At 38.6% G+C, this 23966-nt stretch overlaps 1 protein-coding gene across 1 annotated transcript in view; it reads left to right on the forward strand.

Annotated features, from left to right (window-relative positions):
• SLC16A10 (solute carrier family 16 member 10) overlaps positions 1-23966 on the forward strand; it is a 99781-nt gene that overhangs the window by 17500 nt on the left and 58315 nt on the right. The window contains exon 3 of the mRNA XM_077780045.1: positions 1620-1665. Within this exon, the coding sequence (XP_077636171.1) occupies positions 1620-1665 (46 nt within the window). The remainder of the gene's footprint in view (positions 1-1619; positions 1666-23966) is intronic.

The following is a 23966-nucleotide window of genomic DNA, read 5'->3' on the forward strand; positions in this document are numbered from 1 at the left end:
TTGAGTTTTATGTAATAATTTGTTATGACATATTCTTTTCATTTTTTTTCAACCATTTGAATATGTAAAAACCATTTTTAGCTTTTGAGCTGTATAAAAACAGGCAGCTGGCCAGACCTGGNTAGAAGCCATATTTTAGCAAGTAGAAACAGGTAAAGTTAATATTATATTTAACACATCCCAACACTATTATTTTAATATGTAATCAATGTTAAAATTAGTGAGATTTTTTTTCTTTCTTTTTTTTTTCAGAAGTCTTTGAAATTCTTTGTGTTCTTTACATTTATAGCACATCCCAGTTTGGAGGCTTGATACTGATCTTGTATTTAGGATTCTTAAAATGTACAGTTGGGAGAAACAGATTTGCATACATAATTTGTTCCAAACATACTTAAAAGTTTTCCAGTAACTGAATTGAATATTAGGTCTAAGTGCTCAGTGGCTCTTTCTGTATGCTTTTCTGCAGTGTTGCATTGTATGGATGTCCCACAATTAACTGGTTCTGATCGATGGACCATAGGTGGTTTCCAGTCTTTTGGTTTTACAGACAATGTTATAATGAATATTTTCATACATACAAATTATTAACATATGTTAGTACATTTGTAGATACATTCCTAAAAGTGAAAGTTCTGGGTCAAAGTATATGTGCATCTTTTCACTTTTAAAAACTTTTTATTTAACAATAAAGTTACAAGAATAGTTATCAAAATACCTATAAACCCTTAATCACCTCCTAATATTTTATTCCATTTGCTTTATCATTTGTGTGTACCCGTACACTTTTTCTTTCTGGTGTTGTGTTTGTGTATATGTACACACATACATCCACATATATTTGAGACAGCTTTTTTTTTTTCTGAACCATTTAAGAATAAGCTGAGAAAAATAAGTTGAATATATTATGACGTTTTCCTTCTAAATGCTTAAGTGTATATTTCCTCAAAATAAGGATATTCCTTTATATAACTACAATAAGTTATCAACTTCAGTAAGGACATAGATACAATATACTTCTTTAATATATATATAATCCGTATTCCAATTTTGTCACTTGACCAAAAAATTTCCTTTTTGGTCTGTACTTTTAATTTTAATAACAATTACCAGATTGTCTCCATATTGCCACTTTCCCTAAAATAGTACATGAGAATGTGCGATGTACCTTCAACTTCACCAACACAGTTATTTTAACATGTTTTAACAGTCTGTTAGGAAAAGAATGGTACTACGTCATAACTTGTATTTCTCTTATAATGAGTAAAGTTGAGGATCTTCTCTTGTGTAAAAAGTGTTACTTATTTAGATTTCTTTTTTGTGAAGTGTCTGTTATATCCTTTGTTTATTTTTCTACTGGGATGTTGGCTTTCTTTTATAGATTAGTTGGAATTCCTGATTTGTTGAGAACTTCAGCCATTTGTTGGTGATATGAGTTGCAAATACTCTTGCCAGTTTGTCATTTGGTGTTTGGTTTTGTTTATGGTATTTGTTATTGTTGCTGTTTGTTTGTATATGGGGTATTCTGAAAGCATGATGTACTGGCGGGATTAACTGTGACTATTTTGTATAATATTTAGATTTCATAATCAAATCCACAAGTGTGCTTGGGGTGTTGGCAGAGCAGTGTAAGAAAGGAAGAGGCAGGTTTTCATCTCAGGATAAGGGGTGAGTAAACCAAATAAAATGGGACGCATTTATTTTGTACTTAAATAATTGCTACTAACTTCCCTATACAATGGCTGTTAACTCTGGCTCTCAAATAAAAAAAAAAACCCACAAAAAAACAAAACACAAAAACCAGTTATGGTGAATGTATTTAATGTTGTCTGGAGCTTGATCGTATCCAGGCCCTACCTAGGACTTGGAATTTTAGAAACTAACATTGCAAAGGAACACTATAACCCTACTGGTTTGGAAGATATGGTACTGGAAGGATTTCTCTTCTTTACTTTGATCATTTTTGGTGTTTCTTTCAAATATTTTATGTATCCAACCACATAATTTCTATGATAAAGGAATTTCTCTATTTTAAAAAAAAATTTTAATGTTATATATTTGTTTATTATTATTTTTTTTATTTCTGAGAGAAAGAGAGACAGTGTGAGCAGGGGAGGGTCAGAGAGAGAGGGAGACACAGAATCTGAAACAGGCTACAGGCTCTGAGCTGTCAGCACAGAGCCCGATGCGGAGCTCCAACCCATGAACCGTGAGATCATGACCTGAGCCGAAGTCGGACGCTTAACTGACTGAGCCACCCAGGCGCCCCTAAAGGAATTTCTTTTAAAGCTGGTCAGGTGCAATCTTTAAATATGGAGTTGGTTTAACCATTAAGTAGTATTAATGGGGACATCAACATAGATAATAATTTAAAATATTTAAAAATAGGAAAAGCATGGTCATAACTGTAAGGCATGCATTTGTTTCCATAAAAGCTGATTTGCACATGTCTTCACATTGCAGAATCACATTGGTATTCAGACTAACATGCTGACATTGTTCTTGCAGCATCACTAGTTTGGGTCCCACGAAGCATTTTTTCCATTTCTTTTTTTCCCTGTATGTAATACTTTCTCAGGCTCTTGGGTAAATAATCAAGACATTTTCCTCTGGGTCTACTTATAAATCACAGGCACATGCCCAGTGTGAAAAGTGCTCATCCAAACTGATTAAAAATAAATATAAGCACACAAAAATGGCCCCTAAATCAGAGGTTGAAGTTGATAAATGCCAGTTTTACTGCATGTCATTGTTTCAGAGACTTAACTTAGTTTATGGACTCGTATAGGGCCAGAAAATCTGGCAGCCTTTGCTTTTTCTAAATATGTTTTTCTATAGTTTGTACACAATATAAATTTCATACTTTCAATGGAAGTAAAATGCCAGTTGGAATCTATTATTGTATGTATATCTCAGTCTAGAATTATTTAAAAAGACCTAATAATTTTGGATTTGTATTTTATATTAGATTTATCAGACATAAAATTACCCTTTCAAGTTACTGTAAACATTTTTATTTTTTAATTTTTATTAAAAAAATTTTTTATGTTTATTTATAAGAGAGAGAGAGAGACTGAGGGCAAATGGGGGAGGGGCAGAGAAGTAGGGAGACACAATCTGAAGCAGCCAGCACGGAGCCCAATGTGGGGCTCGAATCCATGAACCATGAGGTCATGACCCGAGCCAAAGTCAGACACTTAACTAACTGAGCCTCCCAGGTGCCCCAAATTTCAGTAAACACTGTTACTTTAGTTGTCTTGTTGTGAACTGGTGACTAGTTTATGGACTGGCACCCATCCATGGACCACTTAAGCACCGGTTTCAGTGACTTTTGCTGTGCACCAATAGGTAGTATAGATTGTTTGGCAGTCTTTTGACAAAGAGGATGAACATCTTGTTATAGTGCTCATTTTTAGTATTTGAACAAGAGATTAGGGTTGTCTCAGTCACTGCAGAGTGCTTAATGTGATTTTTTTAAAGAATTTATTTGATAGGTGTCTGACAGGTGTCAGAGTTATTTTTACTCTTTAGAACTTCTTGTGTAAACGAAACTACTCTGAAATAAAGCTTATTTTGTGGGGAATAATTTTTAAAATGTGGTATGTGGATATAAGGGAGGTAGAATTTTATTCCTCTAATGAAAAAAAAATAAAGTGTTCTGTGAAATATTTCTGTGCATCTGTTTTTTCAGTTCATACATTCAGAGTATATTTGGAATGTTTATTCCTAAGTGATTTTGGAATATACAATGCAGTCAACTTCTTAAATGGTTTTAATGAGCCATGGGTCAAAAAATGACGTGTAAAATCTGGCACACATGCTTCCCACCACGTTGGAGGATTTGAGGCAGCATGGTTACCCCACAGAGCTGGATTAGTTGCATTCTTTGACACCAGCATTATCAAGATTTTGTTGTAGTTTGAAGAGCATAGTTTCTAGAGAAATTCTGTGTTATTCTATTTCCATTTAAAGCATAATTTCAAGAAGGTTTCAATTTTTAGAAATTTACAGACTAACCTCCTTTCCCTTTGATTTACTTGTTACAGTAGAGAACCCGGCAAACCTCAGCTTCCTTGGCATATAGCCTATGCAGTTGCACACGGCTCTATGCTCAGAAGGATCCCATGTTTGATTTAATGCTTTGCTGTTCAGCATCTTGTTGTATTTGATCTTGTTTTGTACATGAAGTCCAGTGGGACAGTGGAGCCTGTGCTCTGGGTTTGGGACCTTGGCTCTACAGTTCTGTCTTTCTACCTCCTCAGACCCTGTTATGCTTCCCCTTCCCAGCCACCGCCCCATGTCTGCTGCCACTCTTCACCTGGGGTGGTAAGTGGGTCGTGTTAGGGAGGACGAGGCTCATGTTCTGCGGTTACTCTCCAGCTGCTGCTTGGCCTGCGTGCAGGCTTTAGGGAGGGTTGGGGTTGGTTACTTATATCTCGTAGTGTTGTGGGGAGTGGTGGTAGCCAACCCTGCCCCAGGCTGGCAGCACACTGGTGTGTTTTGTGGGTCAGTGTCTAGCTCACCCCCAGTCTAGGTATCTAGTATGTCCAGGTGTAGAGGTTTAAAAACCTGTGGGCATCACTTGCCATGGATTCAGGTGGCTCGCCAATGGGCAGGGGAAATGCCTGGCTCTACTTCCCCTCAGTCTGGTGAGTGGTCAGAGGGAAAACCTAACAGCCATCAGGCCTCAGCGTATACTTTGTATACGTGCAGTCCCCCTTCTCCGCTAAAGGTCTTTTCCCTTGAATATTTTTGTACCTGAAAGAGTGCTCCTTTGGGTTGCCTGAGGCACCCTTTCTTCCTCCTTCCAACCTACTCGAGTCTGCTTGAATTTGTCTCTTTGGCCTGGCTTGAGGTACTCTCTGGGAACCAGCCATGAAATATAAATTTTTGAATTTCAGTGATTCTGCATATGAGTTAAATGCTCTTATATTCGTATTTAAGACAAGCATTGCACAGCATAAAAATAGTAAAGTTCATTCTAATAATGAGACATTTTTATTTTTCCTTACTATGACCACAAGGCATCAGTGGCCTCTCTTAACATGTTTCAGATAGAAAGATAAGCCTTCTTCAAGTTGGATTATACAAACATACATGAAATTTGATGTGCGATAGACTGGACCCGTGAGGCTTTTAGTTCAGAAGAATAATCTTACTCAATTTGCTGTATTTTTACTATATACAGTATATTCTGACAGAACACATCTTTTCATTAAGCATGTGATTTTTATGTGAGCATGTAATGCCAGGAATGATTTCTACTCTGAACTGAGTTTCTTTCCTGTCCATGTGCCTGTCAGCTTCCTAGTTTCTGACTTTGGGAACTCATGGATTTTATGACTATGGCTTGCCCTTAGTTTTGCCTGTGACTCCTCTGGCCTTGAAGATATGGCCCTTCATTCATTCCTTCTCCTCATTGACAGCCTCCTCTATCTTACTCTTGTGTGTCTTAAACTTGGACCTGACTCTGCCCTTTGGCTCTAGTCTAGTTTGCTTCTCAACATGCCCTAGAAACTCACTTTGGCTGCATAGACAACGAGATGCTTTCGGATTTTAAACATGGAACCCAATGTGCTTTCACAGAGGAGTTCAGATTCTGGCAGGATTGGGTCACTGATTTTCCAGGCAAGAGAAGCTTTCATTCTTGGACTGCCTACCATCGAGAACTTCTTCCTCCACCGTGGGCTGGCTAGGGAGGAACTCTGCCATCTTTCTCACTGTGCTCTTTAGAGTGTCTGTGGCACGATTGAGATCATTTAGGTGCAGCTTTTCCATGCTGACTTAGCACCTGGTTTAGGTAAGGGCTCTTGTTACCCAGCTTTATCAAGTTCTTATCACACTCAATATAGCTCCTGCTTCCTGCTTCCCCAGAGAGAACTGTTGGGCTTTGCTTCAGGCTGTTTTGTGTGGCAGGAGTTCACCCTCAGTTGCTGGCTGTCACCCATCTCCTGGGAGAGGGGTGCTGAGTGTGATCACTAGATACTGCTGTTGGTATTTTATTTACTGCCAGTTCATCATTACTGAGAATCGTTTCATTTGGAAAATAAACATTGCCTCACCTGTTCATGGCATAATATTTTTACTCTTGCTTTTCACTCACATGTTGCATATTAACTTTCCTTCTGAGAAGATCAGCGTGATCTTGGAGCCTGGTGTGATCTGGATCTTATTACTCCTCGTGTATGTTTTTATCATTAGGTGCTTCTTTGGACGCTAGCCCATACCTCTTGTCGTCATCCTGTCAGGCTGATTCTGCCTGGTTCCTTAGTAACTTTGCTTTTGGGGTTTAATTTCTTCATCCTACCTACTTCTGCCTTGCCTGTCAAGTATAATCCTCTCACGAGCAGCTGTGCCTGATAATCCTGGTAGAAAGGCTACAGCCCAGGATGTTCTAATGCTTGCAAGGAAGTCTCTTCACATTACTGCAGCGTAAAAGAACCTTTTCCATTTCAGCCTCTCATAGCTTACTGGATCAATCATTTATTTACTTGTACCGTTCATGTCCGTGCTCAGGTATGTGTTAATGTATCTCTCAGACTGTGGCTCCCTCTGGAGAAGGATCAGTGCCTGACATTAGCCTCCTCCTCAGTGTCTAATTTCGTGCCTAAAAAAGGGAGACCTGCTGGCTGAGATGCTCTGCAGGGTTCCCTGTCTGAGCCCTAGAGCCAGGAGGTAATTGTTGTCTGATTCTGTTGTGTTCTAGTAGACTAATAACTAGTATTAGTAATAACTGAATATTCTGATGTAGGTCTAAGGGACAAATACAAGTCTGAATTGGAGCCCCTCATCACAGATAGTTTCCCAGGGGGCCTGGATTTGAGTCTTTGTCCTTCATACTAATTTTTATGACCCTCACTCAGCTGAAGGGGTCTTTTCTTACCTAAATGCCCTCCTGAAGGAGGCACTGATATTCATCAGTAGAAGAGCAATAGGGTTTACGTAATGTTACCATTAGGGAGACACTGGTTTAAATCCTGTCTTCTCCCTCTTTTTGCCCTTTCAAATCTATAGGAAGTCCCAGAATTGAGGGGTCAGGACTGGATCAGAAGAAGCAGGAAAGTAGGCGAGTCAGAGGTGGGAAGGGGCCACAGACCAAGTATCTACTCCAAAGTGTGTTCAGAGGCTGCATTAAGAGCAAACCAAACACTCTGAGATCCTAAGAGAAAATTGCCCTGAATCCAAGATAATTTCATTCTAAGACATAAGATGGAGGGTTTTTTTTTTATGTTTGTTTATTTTTGAGAGAGAGAGAGAGACCGAGCATGAGTGGGGGAGTGGCAGAGAGAAAGGGAGACACAGAATCTGAAGCAGGCTCCAGGCATCAGCTGTCAGCACAGAGCCCGAAACGGGGCTCGAACTCATAAACCATGACATCATGACCTGAGCCGAAGTAGGATGCTTAACTGACTGAGCCACTCAGGTGCCACAAGATGGAGGCGTTTTTGATTAACAGTGGGCTTTTTAGTTGCCACAAAGCAAATAAACTTTGGAAGATAAGATTGGCTATGGAATACAAAGGACCCTATGCTTTCAACTATCTGCTCATTCTGAACCGAATTATTTGGTGTTGGTTGATGGCTCAAAAGTGGACTTTTATTTTGTACTTACAGTTTGAAAAATATATTTTTTAAGTTTATTTATTTATTTTGGAAGAGAGGGTGAGAGAGCAAGCACAAGTGGGGGAGGGACAGAGAGGGGGAGAGAGAGAGAGAGAGAGAGAGAGAGAGAGAGAGAATCCCAAGCAGGCTCCGCACTGTCAGCAAAGAACCCAATGTGGGACTTGATCTCACAGCCCATGAGATTGTGACCTGAGCCAGAATCAAAAGTCAGATGCTTAACTGACTAAGTCACCCAGGCTGCCCCTGAAAAAATATTAAAAAAAAAATTTTTTTTATAGTTTATTTTTGAGACAAAGACAGAGCATGAATGGGGGAGGGGCAGAGAGAGAGGGAGACATGGAATCCAATGGAATCTGTGCTGGAGCTGCCAGCACAGAGCCTGATGCGGGGCTCAAACCCATGAACCGCGAGATCATGACCTTAGCCAAAGTCGGACGCTTAACTGACTGAGCCACCCAGACGCCCACCCGAAAAAATATTTTTAAGTGTTTTGTTTTCTCCAACAGAGTGCTTTTCCTTCACTGAATCCCTAAAATTTCATTCTGGCTTAGTTATTGAGTGGGAATGTGAGGGTATAATAATTTTTAGTATGATCTTTAGCATGATATAAAAATAAATCTATGGAAACATGAAGTAGAAAATGTTCTTTATAGACAATAGGAAAATCAAATGTTTATGAACTCCGCTTATCAACTGTTTGTTTTTCCTACCTCTGTGATTTTATCCATTAATGACTGTCAGAGTTCAAATTCAGTTCATTGCACAGTATCTGGAAATTTTCCTTACTGTTAATTAGTAGGACTTCGAATCATAAGTGCTGATGGCATGATTCATTAAAGGTAGTCCTACTTTAACCTTAGTACTGTTATACTGGGAATAACAGTATACTGTTATACTGGGAATATATAAATGTATGTATATATATGTATATATATGATATACTGTTATACTGGGAATAACAGTTCGGAAGATGAAATACAATTAGAGAAATAATTTATAAAAGTATCTTAACTTTTATTAATCTAATTTTAACCCTAAGTTTCATTTGTGTTTCTAAATTCCTCAGCTAGACCTAAGTAGGTCATGAAATCTACAGACTTTAGTTCAAAGATCTTTTGCTTCTGTAATTAACCACACTGTAGATCACATTATCAGCATTAAAAGCAGTGTTATTAAATTATAGATAATTTATTAGATCATCTTCAGAGCTAATGGAAGTAGTTTTGAGCAAATTTTTCTAGAAACGATAGTATGTTTTGATAAATATATATGGGCATGGAGTGGTTATCACTCCCAAGAAATTTCTGGGAAACTGGGACACATTTACAGTAAGATGTTATGATTAAGACTTCTTGAAAAACCATCTGACTTGATTTCTCCAAAAACTACTGTCTCCATAGCTCATCAAACTGTCCTTGAAATCCCTTTGCCTCTGTTAAGTTTTTCTAGATGGTCTGAATAAGGGAATATAATTTCTTGGATATTTCTGTGGTTAAATTAGTATTTCCTACAACCCTCCTTAACCTGAATATCAGTAAAACCTTATATGTATACTGCGTATTTGCTGTTAGAATTGCTGTATAACAAATGTAAATCTGTTTACTGCTTCTACTTTCAAATGTATTTTTACAAAAACATCATCCTTAATCCTAGCATGACCAACATGTAAGATGGTGGTATTATTATCCTTATGGTTACAGATGAAGAAACTGAGGCTCAGATTAACTAGATCAAACAGGAAGTACCTGGACCTGGATCTTTGGACTCCAGAGTCCATGTTCCTTCTACTCTTCTCTACTGGATACTGCCGTACACTGCTTTACATTAAAAGTTCTTAGTGAAGACAGTCATGGCAGTTAGTAACTTGAATCAATAGTGGCTTTGTTCAGACATGGGCATGTGCATATTTTATGGTGGATGTTTATATGTAGGTAATATTTGTCATAAATGTCAGAATTATAATCAGTAGTGACTTATTTTTAGAGTTATAGTTGAGAATCACTTACTATTTTAGTGGGAATTTGTGGAACTCTTAGAATAAAAGATATTAAGATTTTGAATACTGTTCAAAGCAGTGTTGCAAATTGGGCATTATCTCATTTGTGTGTGTGTGTGTGTGTGTGTGTGTGTTTGTGTGTGTGTGATGAATGAGGAACCGATGTGTTGGTGTTTGGTTATAAAGATAAGTATTTTCTTGGTATTTGTATGTCCTCTTTCTGATGCCAATCTTTTGGTTAGCTTCTTCCCATATTTCATATTTATGCAGTTGCAGCTGAAGGATAGGTGGACAGAACATGAATTGACTTATATTAAAATATCTAGGGGCACCTGAGTGGCTCAGTCTGTTAAGCATCTCTTTTTTCTTTTAATTTATTTTTTAAATTTATATCCAAGTTAGTTAGCGTGTAGTGCAACAATGATTTCAGGAGTAGATCCTTAATGCCCCTTACGCATTTAGTCCATCTTACCTCCCCCAACCCCTCCAGTAACCCTCTGTTTGTTCTTCATATTTAAGATTCTTTTATGTTTTATCCCCCTCCCTGTTTTTATATTATTTTTGCTTCCTTTCCCTTATGTTCATCTGTTTTGTATCTTAAAGTCCTCATGTAAGTGAAGTCATATGGTATTTGTCTTTCTCTGACTAATTTAAGCGTCTGACTCTTAATTTCGGCTCAAGTCATTATCTCAAGATTCATGAGTGTGAGCCCTGCATAGGGCTCTGTTCTGACAGTGTGGAGCCTGCTTGGGATTCTTTCTCTGTCTCCCTCTCTCTCTGCCCCTCCCCCACTTGTATGCGCGTGCGGACATGCTCTCTCTCTCAAAATAAACAAACTTAAAAAAAGGTTAAAAATATATCTAAAAGTGTCAGATTCACACTACTACTGTCAACTGCACCAGAGATGAAGTGTGAGATTAAAGAATTTTATTGCTTACTTATTTTTTTTTGACCTAGCTAGATTCACATTAGGTAGTCTGATTATTTTAGGAAACTAATACATTGCATAGCACTTTATACTTTTTAGTCTGTTTTTATATATTTACTCCTCACAACAAACCTGTCAAGTCAAGTGAGATGACATGGTTATTATCCTATCACAAGTGAAGAAATAGGACTTAAAGATAGTATAGAACCATGGTTAGGAGTATATGTTCTTATATTTTTATACATTCTTTTATGAATCAGACCAGAACTCTGGTTCTGCCAGTTACTACCTGAGTGACCTTGCAGAAAGTTACTCTTTCTAAGCCTTGGTTTTCAAATCTGTAAAATGGGGGACCTTGTAAGCTTACTGAAGGGTTTAAATGAGATAATGGGTAGACACTATTTAGAATCAATAAATATTAGGTAGCATTATCATCTTCAGAGCTTATTACTTATGTAACTCACCAAAAACTGAGAGTCCCTTTTCTGTGCCCATCAATGGGCTAGGCATCAGGTACATGATGGTGAACTAGACAGATATGGTCCTTATTCTAATAGAATTTATGTTTTAGTAGTAGAAATGGTAAATGAGTCAATGAGAACTTCATGGAGTGACACAAACTCTGAGGGAAGTAAAATGGACAGTGCTTGAAAGGGGCATTCTTAGTTGGGGTGGTCATGTTGGAGAAAGTGGCATTTGATCTGAGACCCAAGTGGCCATAGCTGTGTGCAGATCTGGGGACATAGTCTTCTAGGGGGAGGAAAACAGTACAAAGGCTGAGAGGAAGGGTAAGGGTGGCACAGAACAGAGAGACATTGTCCAGTGTGGAGAGGTGGAGGGCCGGATTGTGTAGGGTTTGTATGCCAGGGAAAAGCACTTGGATTTCTTCCAAGCGTTGGGTTATGGGCAGGGGAGGGATATGTTCAATTTGAAGCAAGCACTAAGGAGGTACTATGAAAGAAAGGTATAGATGAAACATTTCTGTGGTCTTTTAGAGTCTTCTGTGTTATAAAACTAGCACATGGCAGATTAGCAGTTAGAGCGCCGCACAGTGTTCCGGCTGGTGTACTCCTAATCTGCTAATCGAAGCGATTTCTCCTGTGTTCTCACAGCAGTCATCTCTCAAGTGACATTATGGTTTGTCTTATCTACCAATGAATCTGTTTCTGTAAGTCTTAAGAGCATGGAGAGTTGTAAGAAAGTGGGGGGAAATGATAAAAAGACTATTTCTGAACAATGGATATGAAATAGAGTTTAGGAAGTAGGGGAGTGAAAGAAAAGGCATGGAGATGAGGGATGCTGTTTACCCTGTGGCTTCCTGAGGTACCACGGGTGAGTCCATATGGGCTGGGCCAGGACTCTCCCAGGTTCATGATGAATCCAGGCAGTGCAGCCCAGATGCTGCTGCTTTGGTTCTGTAGCCTGAGATTGTTAGTTTTTCTCCTCTCCATTGAGGCCAAAAGGGGCAGCGATACCCTGTGTTTTCTTCTTAGAACAAGGTTCTCCTTCCTTGGGAGTTTATTTCTTTGAGTCATTCCATCAGTTTAGCTATGATAATCGATCGATGAACATAATGGTCATATGTAATTATTATAGTGGCTAACATTTATTGAGTACTTACTAAGAGTTAGTTTTAAGTTCTTTTACCTATATTATTCTACTAATCCTTAAACCCTCTGAGGTAGATGCTACTGATAAGGAAAATGAGGCACAGAGAGGTTAATTATCTATGTGTGGTCCTAGAGCAGGTCATTGAAGCCCAGGGCTCAAACCTATGCTTAATTTTAGAGTAGACATGATACTCTTAGTTGCTTCTGCACACTGTTACATATTTAATAGTTACTTATTGATTATTTAGTGGTCTGAAAGGGGGTGTGATGTTCTTCTACTGGAAAATGTAGCCTCCTTGATGAAGACAATACCAGTTGGTTTTAAGAATAAATATGGAAGTTAATTCCATAGCACCAAACTATAAGGCTTTCTGTTCTGAAGAATTTCACCTGTATACCACCCACAGGAAAGACATGCATTTAGGAAGGGTGTTTATTGAGGAGGGAACCAGTACCTCTGTATCTTCTGTTCCTAATAGAAGGGGGCTTACCAGTGACAGATTGTGATTATTACCTCTTTAGTGGTTTTTAATTGTACAAACGATGTAATAAGAAATAATTTATAACTCAAGAAAAATCTTTACCTCAACAGAGTAACTGTTTTTATCTTTCACATGCACTTCTAGTTTATTTACATATAATTTGTACATAGTTCTAGAATACTTTTCATTTAACATTATATTATTATGGGTTATTAGGTTAGTCAGTAAGTCTCTCCAGTTAAAAAAGGAAAAGATTGGAATAGGAAGGGCTGCAAGGCATTAATGATCATTGGGGTCATGCCTACCAAGCCAGCAATGTCAGTTTCAGAGCTGGCCTTGGAAGGAGCTACTGTGTGTTAGACCTTGGAAAGTCTTCATCTTTCCATGTAGTCTGTCAGGCTTCCAAGAAAACCAGTGGGGGGCGGGGGTGGTGGTGGAAAAATACAGTGATTTGGAGCCCATGTGAAACTCACAAGCTGGTTGAGTTCAGTGTTGGGAAAGAGGAAGAACAGTCCCTACTTGATACGGTATTTTAACTTAAGTGGATAGGGAATGTGTCATAGTTTGTCAAAATTATCAATATTTTGCTCTCTTTTTAGTGGCTTTAATAGTTACTTATTGGTTACAAATTTAGTTTTATCAGAGTGGAAGAACAGTTCTTGATAAATGCTATTTTAGTGATAAAGCTGTTATTCTGTATTCAGTTTAATTCAAAGTGGTTTTCAACTTTCAAATTTGTGTTACTGTAGACTGGCCACATGCATTCAGAGGCCTCCATGTTCAACTCCAGATGCCCTCAAGGATGGAATCCTTACTGAAAGCTCTTCTGTCCAAATTGTCCTTTTTCTATTGTGCCTCTGGATGTGATAAGAGGTAACTTGAGTGAAAGTCAGTGAGACAAAGTAGAAATCCTGTTAAACCTGTTTGGACAAGGCCTGAGACAATTAATAGAGATACCTGTTTCCATTTTTCTCCTTTATAAAATAAGTAAAATTCGAAGTATCATGATTTTTGGGCTTTGGCACATTTGATTTGATCCGATTGAAGTCATCTCACACAGCAAATCCCTGGGAAAAAAATGTATACAAACGAGAATTCCAAAGCCAGGTTTTATATTAAATTCATGCCATTACAATGTAAGAATGCCTGAATTTGGGTTATGAACTGGAATATTTAATTATGGGACACATCCTTATATCAGAACATATAGTTTGCTTTGAAACACTTCTTTGTATATTCTTTAAGACATCCCTCCCCTTTCTGTCATAACAAGAGTTTGAGGCAAGTGTGGGCACTGGAGCACTATACAGGTTGGGGTCGTGGCGGGGGTGGGGTGGGGAGATGCATTGTAAATAAAATGCCACTATAGTGGAGTCAGCACAGTTTGATTTCTGGGAGAGCAGGTCTTCCTGTTAAATTCACATAAAGGCTTTCTTCTCTACTACAGAAACTTATTTATGCGGCAGTCTTCAGTGAACCTGTTCACTGGCATATGGCCATTTCCTTTGTGTTTACATTTAAATAGTGTCTAGAAAAAAGCATCTTTTCATGAGCTGTTCTCTTTCTGGTGGTCTCTGCCCTTTTTTGGGTGCTCTAGTTGAATGACCGCTGTTGTGCTCTTGCACCGGGCATTCTGTTGTGTGTGGTAGAGCTGCCTTCTGGCTTGGTAAACATCACATCTGCCCTCAGGGAGGCTGCGGCTTTCCCCGGGCAGAAAGGCCACTCACGTTTTGCTGCTGCTGTTTACTGGGTACCTCTGTTTCTGTGAGTGCACACACTCTCCACTTCCCTCCCTGGGCCCCGGACTTGGGTTCCATTTGGCCATCATCCATGCTCCCACCTGCCCATCTCTGCTATGATAGAATTCATTAGGATAATAAAATAGCTTTTTCCTACAAGAATAATCTGTTTTTTAGTAGGCAGCGATGTGCAGTAGTTAAGAACATGATCCAAATTGTATTTGAATCCTGGCTGGGTTACTTACTAGCTATGTAATCTCAAATAAGTTACTTGGTTTCCTTAGGTAGAAAGGATATACTAATAATACTCTCCTCATGGGGTTGTTATGAGGATTAAATGAGTTAATATTTTATTATAAAACAGGACCGTCTCTAGCATATGGTAAACATTATATGAACGTAAAGTAAAAGAAACACTTTTTCTTTTAAATGTTTATTCTTGAGAGAGGGAGACAGTGCGAACAGCTGAGAGTCAGAGAGAGGGAGACACAGAATCCAAAGCAGGCTCCAGACTCTGAGCTGTCAGCACAGAGCCTGATGCAGGGCTTCAACTCATGAACCATGATCATGACCTGAGCTAAAGTCAGACGCTTAACTGACTGAGCCACCCAGGCGCCCTAAATACTCTTTTTTTTTTTTTTTAAGTTTATTTGAGAGAGAGCACATGAGTGTGCAAGGGTTGGGGAGAGGCAGAGGGAGAAGAAGAGAGAGAATCCCGAGCAGCACAGAGCTGGACTCGGGGTCTGATCTCATGAAGTGTGAGATCATGATGTGAGCTGAAGTCAAAAGTTGGGGGCCTAACTGCCTAACTGACTGAACCACCCGGGCACCCCTATACTTTTTTTCTAATTATAAAAGTAATACACTAACGTAGAAAACTTGGAGAATTTTGTATTACTTAGGAAGAGCTGGAATCCACATAGATGGGATAGTCAGGATGACAGGAGTGTATTTCAGGTAGGGAAGTGTACATATGGTCTTTGAACTCCTAGACTGGTTGTCTTATTCATCATGATGGTTTGCTGTTTCTCTGATTTTCATTTTTGATGAATTAATAAATTTGGTATATTTGATGAATGAATTTTCAGCAAATTGGCCTTGACCCCATGTCTTACTAACTAGCTCTGTGACTTTTGGAGAATTACTTAATCTTTGTAAGCCTCAATTTTCCTGTCAGTGAAATGGAGTCAGTACTCTGTCTGGCAGAGTTACTGTGAGGATTAAATAACATGAGTATGGAAAGCTCTTGGCTCTATGCCTGGCCAACCAGAGTACCATTTGGATGTTCTTTTCTCTTGATTCCTTCCCAGTTCTTTTGACCATATTGGAGGTGATATATATAGAAGCTCCCTAGTTGCCTGAGGGAGCAAGGATCCTGGAGAGTTGTATGGCTTGACTCAGAATCCTCCAAAAGCTGAATTCATAGAAGAACAAAGTGAACAAACTGACTCCACTTCACCCATACTTTATACCTAGTTGGTTAGAAGATTTATAGCATCTATCACGGTCACACATAGTGACCTTCTGAGATGCTTTTTCCTGTTCCTTTTTTTCCTCCTTTTGCTGTGAAATACAACCTATCCTGTAAAAGTATAATTATGAACACTCTCTGAAGAAACAGAATATTGCCAGCCCAGCCTGCTTCTTAAGTACAAATGGAATCCTTTATACCTTATGTCTAAAAACTGTTAAAATATTCTCTGTGTCTTGAAAAATAAGCCTTCCTAGTAAAAAAAAATTAGGAAATATGTAAAGTTATGGTTTCTTCCCCCAGTTTATTTATTTATTTTTGAGAGAGAGAAAGCATGCACGTGAGCGGGAGAGAGGCAGGGGTGGGAGGCAGAAGCCCTGAGGCAAGCTCTGCGCTGAACTCAGGGACCCTGAGATCATGACCTGAGCCCAAGTTGGTCACTTAACCAACTGAGCCACCCAGGCGCCCCTGTAAAGTTATGGTTTTAACTGAATGTCAGCAAAATACCAAAGATAGCTGAATTCCATTATTATTTCATATATTTTTTATACTTCTTCTAGGCCTGTAATGTTTAGTTGAGTAATAAAATGAATAAAGTAAAATATACTCACAAATTACTATAATTCTATAAAACTATTTACCTTTATTTCAGCAAAATTGCATGCTATTATAATCAAGATATTTTGGTGTACTAGCAACAAGATGTAGTCATGGTAATTTCTTAAGGATTAAAAAATAAGGGGGGCGCCTGGGTGGCTTAGTTGGTTGAGCGTCCGACTTTCGCTTAGGTCATGATCTCGCGGTTCGTGGGTTCGAGCCCCGCGTCGGGCTCTGTGGTGACTGCCAGCACAGAGCCTGGAGCCTGTTTCAGAGTCTGTGTCTCCCTCTCTCTCTGACCCTCCCTGCTCACGCTGTCTCTCTCTCTCTCTCCTAGAAATAAATAAAAATATAGAAAAAAAAATAAGGTATTTGAACCACAATATTTGAATACTTTTTGACAAAAGTGTAAATTAAAGTAAATGTAAAAGTAAGAAACAAAATACACACTGTATTATTCCATTTATGGAAAAGTCTAGAAAATGCAAACTAATCTGTAGTGACAGAAAATGAATCAGCAGTTGTTTGGAAAGGAGCTGGAGTGAGGAATTACAATGGGGCATGAGGAAATTTTTGAAAGAATAGAAATATTCATTATCTTAATTATAGCAGTGGTGTATACCCCTGCTAGAGCTTCTCATTGAGCACTTTATGTGCAGTATATTGCATTATAATTTGTCTATAAAATTGTAAAAATTGAAAATTTTGTTTTTAAAATGTTACTTGTTTTCTCCTAAATAGTAAAAATTGTTGAGATAAAAAAGGAAGCCAAGGGGCACCTGGGTGGCTGTCAGTTAAGTGTCTGACTTTGGCTCAGGTCATGATCTTGCGGTTCATGGGTTCGAGCCCTGCATTGGGTTCTGTGCTGACAGCTCAGAGCCTGGAGCCTGTTTTCAGATTCTGTGCCTCCTTCTCTCTCTGCACCTCCCCCACTCATGCTCTGTCTCTCTCTGTCTCAAAAATAAATTAAAAAAAAAAAAAAAAGCAAGCCAAGACAGAATAGTCTTTTTAACTAAAGATGTTGGGACAACTAGATAACCACATGAGGAAGAATGAAGTTGGATCTCTATCTTACATCATATACAAAAATTAATTAAAAATGGGTCAAAGACCTAAATAGAAGAGCTAAAATTGTAAAAGTCCCAGAAATAAGCATAGGCATACATATTCATGACCTCAGATTAGGCAGTGGTTTCTTAGATATGACATCAGAAACAGAAACAACAAAAAGAAAAAATAGATACATTGAGTTTCATCAAAATGAAAAACTTCTATTTCAAAGGACACCATCAAAACAGTGAAAAAAAGAACCCAAAGAATGGGAGAAAATGTTTTACAAATCATGTAAAAGGACTAGTGTCCAGAATATATAAAGAACTCTTACAAGTCAATAATGAAAAGACAAGGAACACAATTTAAAAATGGGGGGGGGACTTGGGCGGTTTAGTTGGTTAAGTGTTGGACTCTTGATTTTGGCTCACGTCATGATCTCACAGTTCATGGGATTGAGCTCTGCACTGGGCTCTGTGCTGACAGTGTGGAGGCTGCTTGGGATTCTCTCTCTGTCTCTCTTCCCCTCCCCCACTCATGTGTTGTTTCTCTCTCTTTCTTTCTCTATGTCAAAATAAATAAACATTAAAAAAATAAAAATGGGGAAAGGATTTGAATGGGCATTTCTTCAAAAAAGATCTATAGGTGGTCAATGAGCATATGAAAAGATGCTCAGCATCACTAGTGATTAGGAATATGCAAATAGAAATCATAGTGAAATACCATTTCACTCCCATGAATGATGAATAATAACAAATGTTGGAAGGCAATGGAAAAATTAGAACCTTCATATGTTACTGGTGAGAATGTAAAATGGTGCAGCCATGTGGGAAAATAGTCTGGCAGTTCCTCAGAAAGTTACAATATGACACAGCCATTCTACCCAGGAGAATTGAAAAGCACTGTAAATGCAGAATTTTGTGTAGAAACATTCAGCATAGCTTTATTTATAATAACCCAAAAGTGGAAAAACGACCCAAATGTCCATCAATGAATGAATGGATAAACAAAATATGGCATATTCATAAATGGAATATTACTTAGCCACAAAAAGGAACAAAGTATTTATTCATGCTACAGGGATGAGGTTTGAAAACATTATACTAAATGAAAGAAGCTGGACACAAATGGAAGCATATTTTGTACTTCCATTTATATAAAATGTCCAGAATAGCCAATTCCATGAAGATGGGCTGAGTAGAGGAAGGAATAGGAGTGACTACCAATGGGTACTGAGTTTCTTTTTAGGGTGAGGAAAATGTTCTGTAATAAGATAATGATGATTGTACAACTTTGTGAATATACTAACCACTGAGTTGATAAGGTCAAATTTTATGGTATGTGAATTATATCTCATTAAATTAGTTACATGAGAAAAATTGAAAGACAAAGTACAGAATATAAATCGAGTTTTAATTTTCTTTTAATGTTTATCTATCTATCTATCTATCTATCTATCTATCTATCTATTTAATGTTTTACTTATTTCTGAGAGAGACAGTGTGAGCAAGGGGGTGTCAGAGAGAGAGGGAGACACAGAATCTGAAACAGACTCCAGGCTCTGAGCTAGCTGTCAGCACACAGCCTGATGCTGGGCTCAAACCCACAAACCGTGAGATCACAACCTGAGCTGAAGTCGGACACTTAACCAACTGAGCCACGCAGGCGCCCCTACTGTTTGTTTATTTTTGAGATAGAGCGTGATTGGGGAGGTGCAGAGGGAGAGGGGACAGAGATCCGAAATTGGCTCTGTGCTGACAACAGAGAGCCTGATTCGGGGCTTGAACTCATGAGCTGTGAGATCACAACCTGAGCTGAAGTCGAACACTCAGTCAACTGAGCCACCCAGACACCCCACAAGTCTTAATTTTAAATACAAAGTATTTATAGTTGAATTTGATTTATTTTTGAAATTTAATAAAGTCTTACTAAATAGTTTTTTATAAGATCAAAATGGTTCTAACATTTAGTGTCTATTAATTTCTGATAAAATAATCAAGGTCATGTTTCACTCATACTAGATCCACTAACATATATATGTATTTAGGAATAATATGAATTGTTTAATGCAGCAAAATGTTTCTCTTTATGTAATGGCTGTGGATTTCATGCTAATTAGTGAGTACCACCAGAACCATGAACTGGAACAGGAAGAAAAGCAAGAAAATGAACATCTAGCTCTACTTGGAAGTGAAACTTCATTATGCAAGGATTCACTGCATTTTGTTCTCTTAGAAGAAGGATTTGATAAGTTAATTCATTTTTCTCTGACCTAAATGCTTTTGCAGCAGCACAGTTTCAATTTCATGGCGATTAGATGAAGTCCCCTTTGTTACGTGGACCTAGGACAGCAGATATGGAGATGCACTTCTCCGAGGCCTGAACAAGAGCACATGTTTAGTTACAAGTCTTACTGGGTCAGGACTGAGCATCCATGTGTTCTTTAATGAGATTTGTATGTACATGTGAGTCTGTGATCTGCCGGGGTCTAGGGCAGGGGTCCCTCTTGTGGGGTTCTCGGGGACTGCTTCTGATCTTATCATACCCTTCTTTAGGCCTTACTTGATCATGAGTCTACTTTTTCACTGTTATACTTTCAGTAGATGCTTATTATTTAAATTTGATTTTAAGATTAAACAGAATGGTAGAGATAATTTTGACTTGGCTAAAACTAATCTTTCCTTTTATGCTACAGCAAGATCAAGATTTCTAAACATAGTAGTACAGAGCAAAGGCTGAATGGTTTTGGTATCCTTCTAAGCTATTTTTTTCCCCCTCAATCATTTATCAATTCAACTTGTCTTTATAAATTCTTTATATAAAAGATGATCTAAGTCCTAAATCTAGTCAGGGAGGAATGTGAGAGGCTTGTCTTGCAACCCAGCCTCTATATGCAGTTTGTTGTTTATATTGGCAGTTTAATTTCTCTCTTAATTTCCTGCTCTTCAGTAGTAAATAACTCCCTGGCAGGATTACTTGTGGCTAGGAATGCTCTTATCAGAGCATCTTTGTTTAGTTGGTACTTAGGGCAGGACAAGGAGGCATTTGATTCACCAAGACAGAATCTGTTAGGTACAAACTTACTTGTGTGGGTTGATGCTTTCTTAGAATATCAAAACTTGTTTGTACATGATGGCTGTAGGAGGAGGTGCTTCCCTGTGTTTTCAGAAGGTTTGTGATAGCTCTTTTTGAATTCTTAGTGGGTAGTGTGACAGAGTGGCTAAGAACATGGCATCCAGACTCTCTGGGTTCCCTTCCTCCACTCTGTATCTTTGTGGCCTTGGGCAAGTTATTTGACCATTCTTTGCCTCAGTTTCCTCCATTATACAAGGGTAGTATGACTTCTGTCAGTGTTGTTGTAAGGATTAAATAAATTCTGCATATAAAGCACGTACAAGTTCCTGGCACATAGTAAGCACTTCATAAGTGCTACTTAGTGCAAAACTCCATAGGAAATGTGTACAGAGTTCTGGGCTACTGAAGGGGTGATGTGAGATTAACTGGAAATTTTACCTTGGAGTGTATTGTAGACCTACCTAAACTACTTATGCTCAGATAAACCCCTTTGAAAGGAGTAAACAGGTCTTTCTTCCCTCTTGAAGGGAATGGAGATATAGTAGCTGTCTACAAGGAGCTTTGTTACTCAGCTCTGTGAGGGATAATGTTCCTTTTTGCCTTTTAGACAACACATGCTGCTATTAAGTATTAAATAGTAAGATGAAGCTTTATGATTTCAAATTCTCCCAAATCTCACAAGGGACTTTTTTTTTTTTTTAAGTAATTGTCTCTACTATTACCTTCCTCTGCAGAAGTGACATTGCCAGGCAAGGCAGCCTATTCATAGTCAGGACTCTTCTCTGTTTTGCTTTGTGGCAATCACTTTCACCTTCTGTTTCTCCTTCACATGACACATATTCTTGTTGTTAAAGGAAGGATGGTTGACTTAATGCTTTCCAGGGCTAGACGTTCTAGCAAGTTAGTGACTGAACTAGGTTTTTAGCGCAGATAAAACTAGTTACAAGCATAAGACTATTTCTTGTTAGCCCTTCTACCCCCAGTCAAGACACGCTATGATTTGACTGGGCTCAGAGAATCTGCCTTTATCCTTGATATCTGACCTGCAGACTTCATCTCTCCCTCAGAATTTGTATCTGCGCTCTCAAATCTTGAGCCAGTCCACACCACCATTATGACCCTCCTATTCCCAGGGGTATCTTCTCTGCTTAGGCTGTTCGCGAGGTAGTTTTGTTAAGTTATTCCATCGTAATGGGGTCATACGATTTTTAAAAGCTATATATATATATATGTATGTATATAGCATAAAAGACTTTTCTAAGTCTTCTAATAAAAAGTAGCAGTCCCCTGTCCCACTCCCCCTTACCCTGAGTACCCAGTTCCAAAGGCATTACTTTTAACTTGCTTCATAGTGTCTTATGGCTGTCTTCGTATTTCTAAACAAAATGCTTACATGGCTATATTTTGAATTTTCAAACTTCTCTGCAGACTTCTTTCTGTGGAGGGTGAAGATAGGACTCTTTTATACTACCCTTTTTTCTTCTCCTCTGACTATTATGGTTTTTGGTTAAATCATTTCAATGGCAATATAGCACAGTGGCTAAGAGTGAGGGCTTTAGGCTCAAATTCCAGCCTTTCCATCTACTGAATTAATGTGATTTTTAGCAAGTTTTTAAATCTCAGTGTCTCTGCTTTCTCAGGAGGAACCTACCTCATGGGATTGCTATGGATATTAAATGACTTAATATATGTGAAGCATGTAGAGTGTCTGCCACATGGTGAATTTTAAGGAAATTCTAGTTGTCATCCTCATAAATATCATTATGATCTATGGCCACCTAATATTTCTCCCTGCATTTAAAGGATGGGGCTGGCATGGTAATTATAGGTCAGCTGTAAATCTTTCCTGCAGGCTGTTCCCTGTAAGCTTAGATCATGGATGATCAGAGAATTTGGACCTCTTGAGGACAAGCCGAGACTGAGGCGTGAACCCCAGAAGGGACTGACTGAGCATGCTCAGTTCCTCCCACCAAAGGCACCAGGCAAACAGTCCTCTTCCCCAGGAGGAGCTGCTGAGAAGGTGGAGACAGGTCTTGAGTTGCCTCCACTGGGAAGTCCCCGAATGGAAACAAGAGACCAGGGAATGCGGAAGGTTCCCTGTGGCAAGTCTCTACTGGAGCTTTGTTAGGACAGATGTTTTGTCCTGTGGGTGCGTATTTGTGATCTCTACAACATAACTGCTTACTCACTGTGTTGCTTTTGGAAATTTGTAACATCCAAACATGCAAGTGTGAAGTATGCTCTCAGGAAAATATATAAATGTATGTTACATTTTTTATTCCTTTTTTTTTTAAGAGAGAGAGAGTACGAGTGGGGGAGAAGGGGCAGAGAGAGAGAGAGAGAGAGAGAGAGAATCTCAAGCAGGCTCCATGCTCAGTGTGGACCTTAGTTCAGATCCCTTGGATCATGACCTGAGCCAAAACAAGAGTCAGACACTCAACTGAGCCACCCAGGTACTCCTTTTTATTCCTTTTTAACCAGTTCCATCCATCAAGTGACCCGTAGTAGTGTCCAAAACCAACAACAAGGTAATTGAGGTAGTTTGAGGCTTATTTGTAACTTCCCTAACAATAATTTGTTCAAAATACGGAGACTGAGAAAGTGCCCCATGATATGGAAACTTCTGAAAGAATTCTGTATAAAGCAACTATTGCTTTAATATAAAGCAATTATTTCAGTTATTCCTGAGGAACAATTTTGGGAGAAGAAACTTGCATATTCAGTTAGTTGTTGGCATTTTCAAACAAACTGCTCTTCCTCTTTCCCTGCTCCCAAACCAGTTCATTTTCCTTATTCATAGACTCTGCCTCTGCTTCCCCTTCATTTTGTTGCCTACTCAGATCTCTTAAGAGTAGACCTTATCGCTATTCCCTTCATTTCTTTATAACTAATGAATCATAAGTTCTGTTGATTCTATCACTCACGTCTCTTATCTGTCCCTTTGGCTATCCTGCCACTTCTGAGTTCGGACCAACAAGTAGTTGTGATGAATTAAAAACTGCTATACATGAGATGCAAAATAAAATGGAGGCGTCCAATGCATGGATTGAAGAGGCAGAAAGGAGAATAAGTGATTAAGAAGACAATTATAGAAAAAGAGCAAGCTGAGAAAAAGAGAGATACACTGATACAGGAACACAAAAGGAGAGTTTGAGAGCTCAGTGATACAATCAAATGGAATAATATCTGTATCATAGGAATTCCAGAAGAGGAAGAGAGAGGGAAAGGCGCTAAAGGAGTCCTTGAACAAAGTATAGCAGAGAACTTCCCCAATCTGCGGAAGGAAACAGATGTTGAAATCCAGGAGGCACAGAGAACTCCCCTCAGATGTAACTTGAATCGATCTGCACAACATATCATAGTGAAACTGGCAAAATATAAGCACAAAGAGAGAATTTT

This window comes from Crocuta crocuta, unplaced genomic scaffold, assembly GCF_008692635.1.
Source record: "Crocuta crocuta isolate KB4526 unplaced genomic scaffold, BGI_CrCroc_1.0 scaffold147, whole genome shotgun sequence".
In the NCBI taxonomy this organism is placed as follows: domain Eukaryota; kingdom Metazoa; phylum Chordata; class Mammalia; order Carnivora; family Hyaenidae; genus Crocuta; species Crocuta crocuta.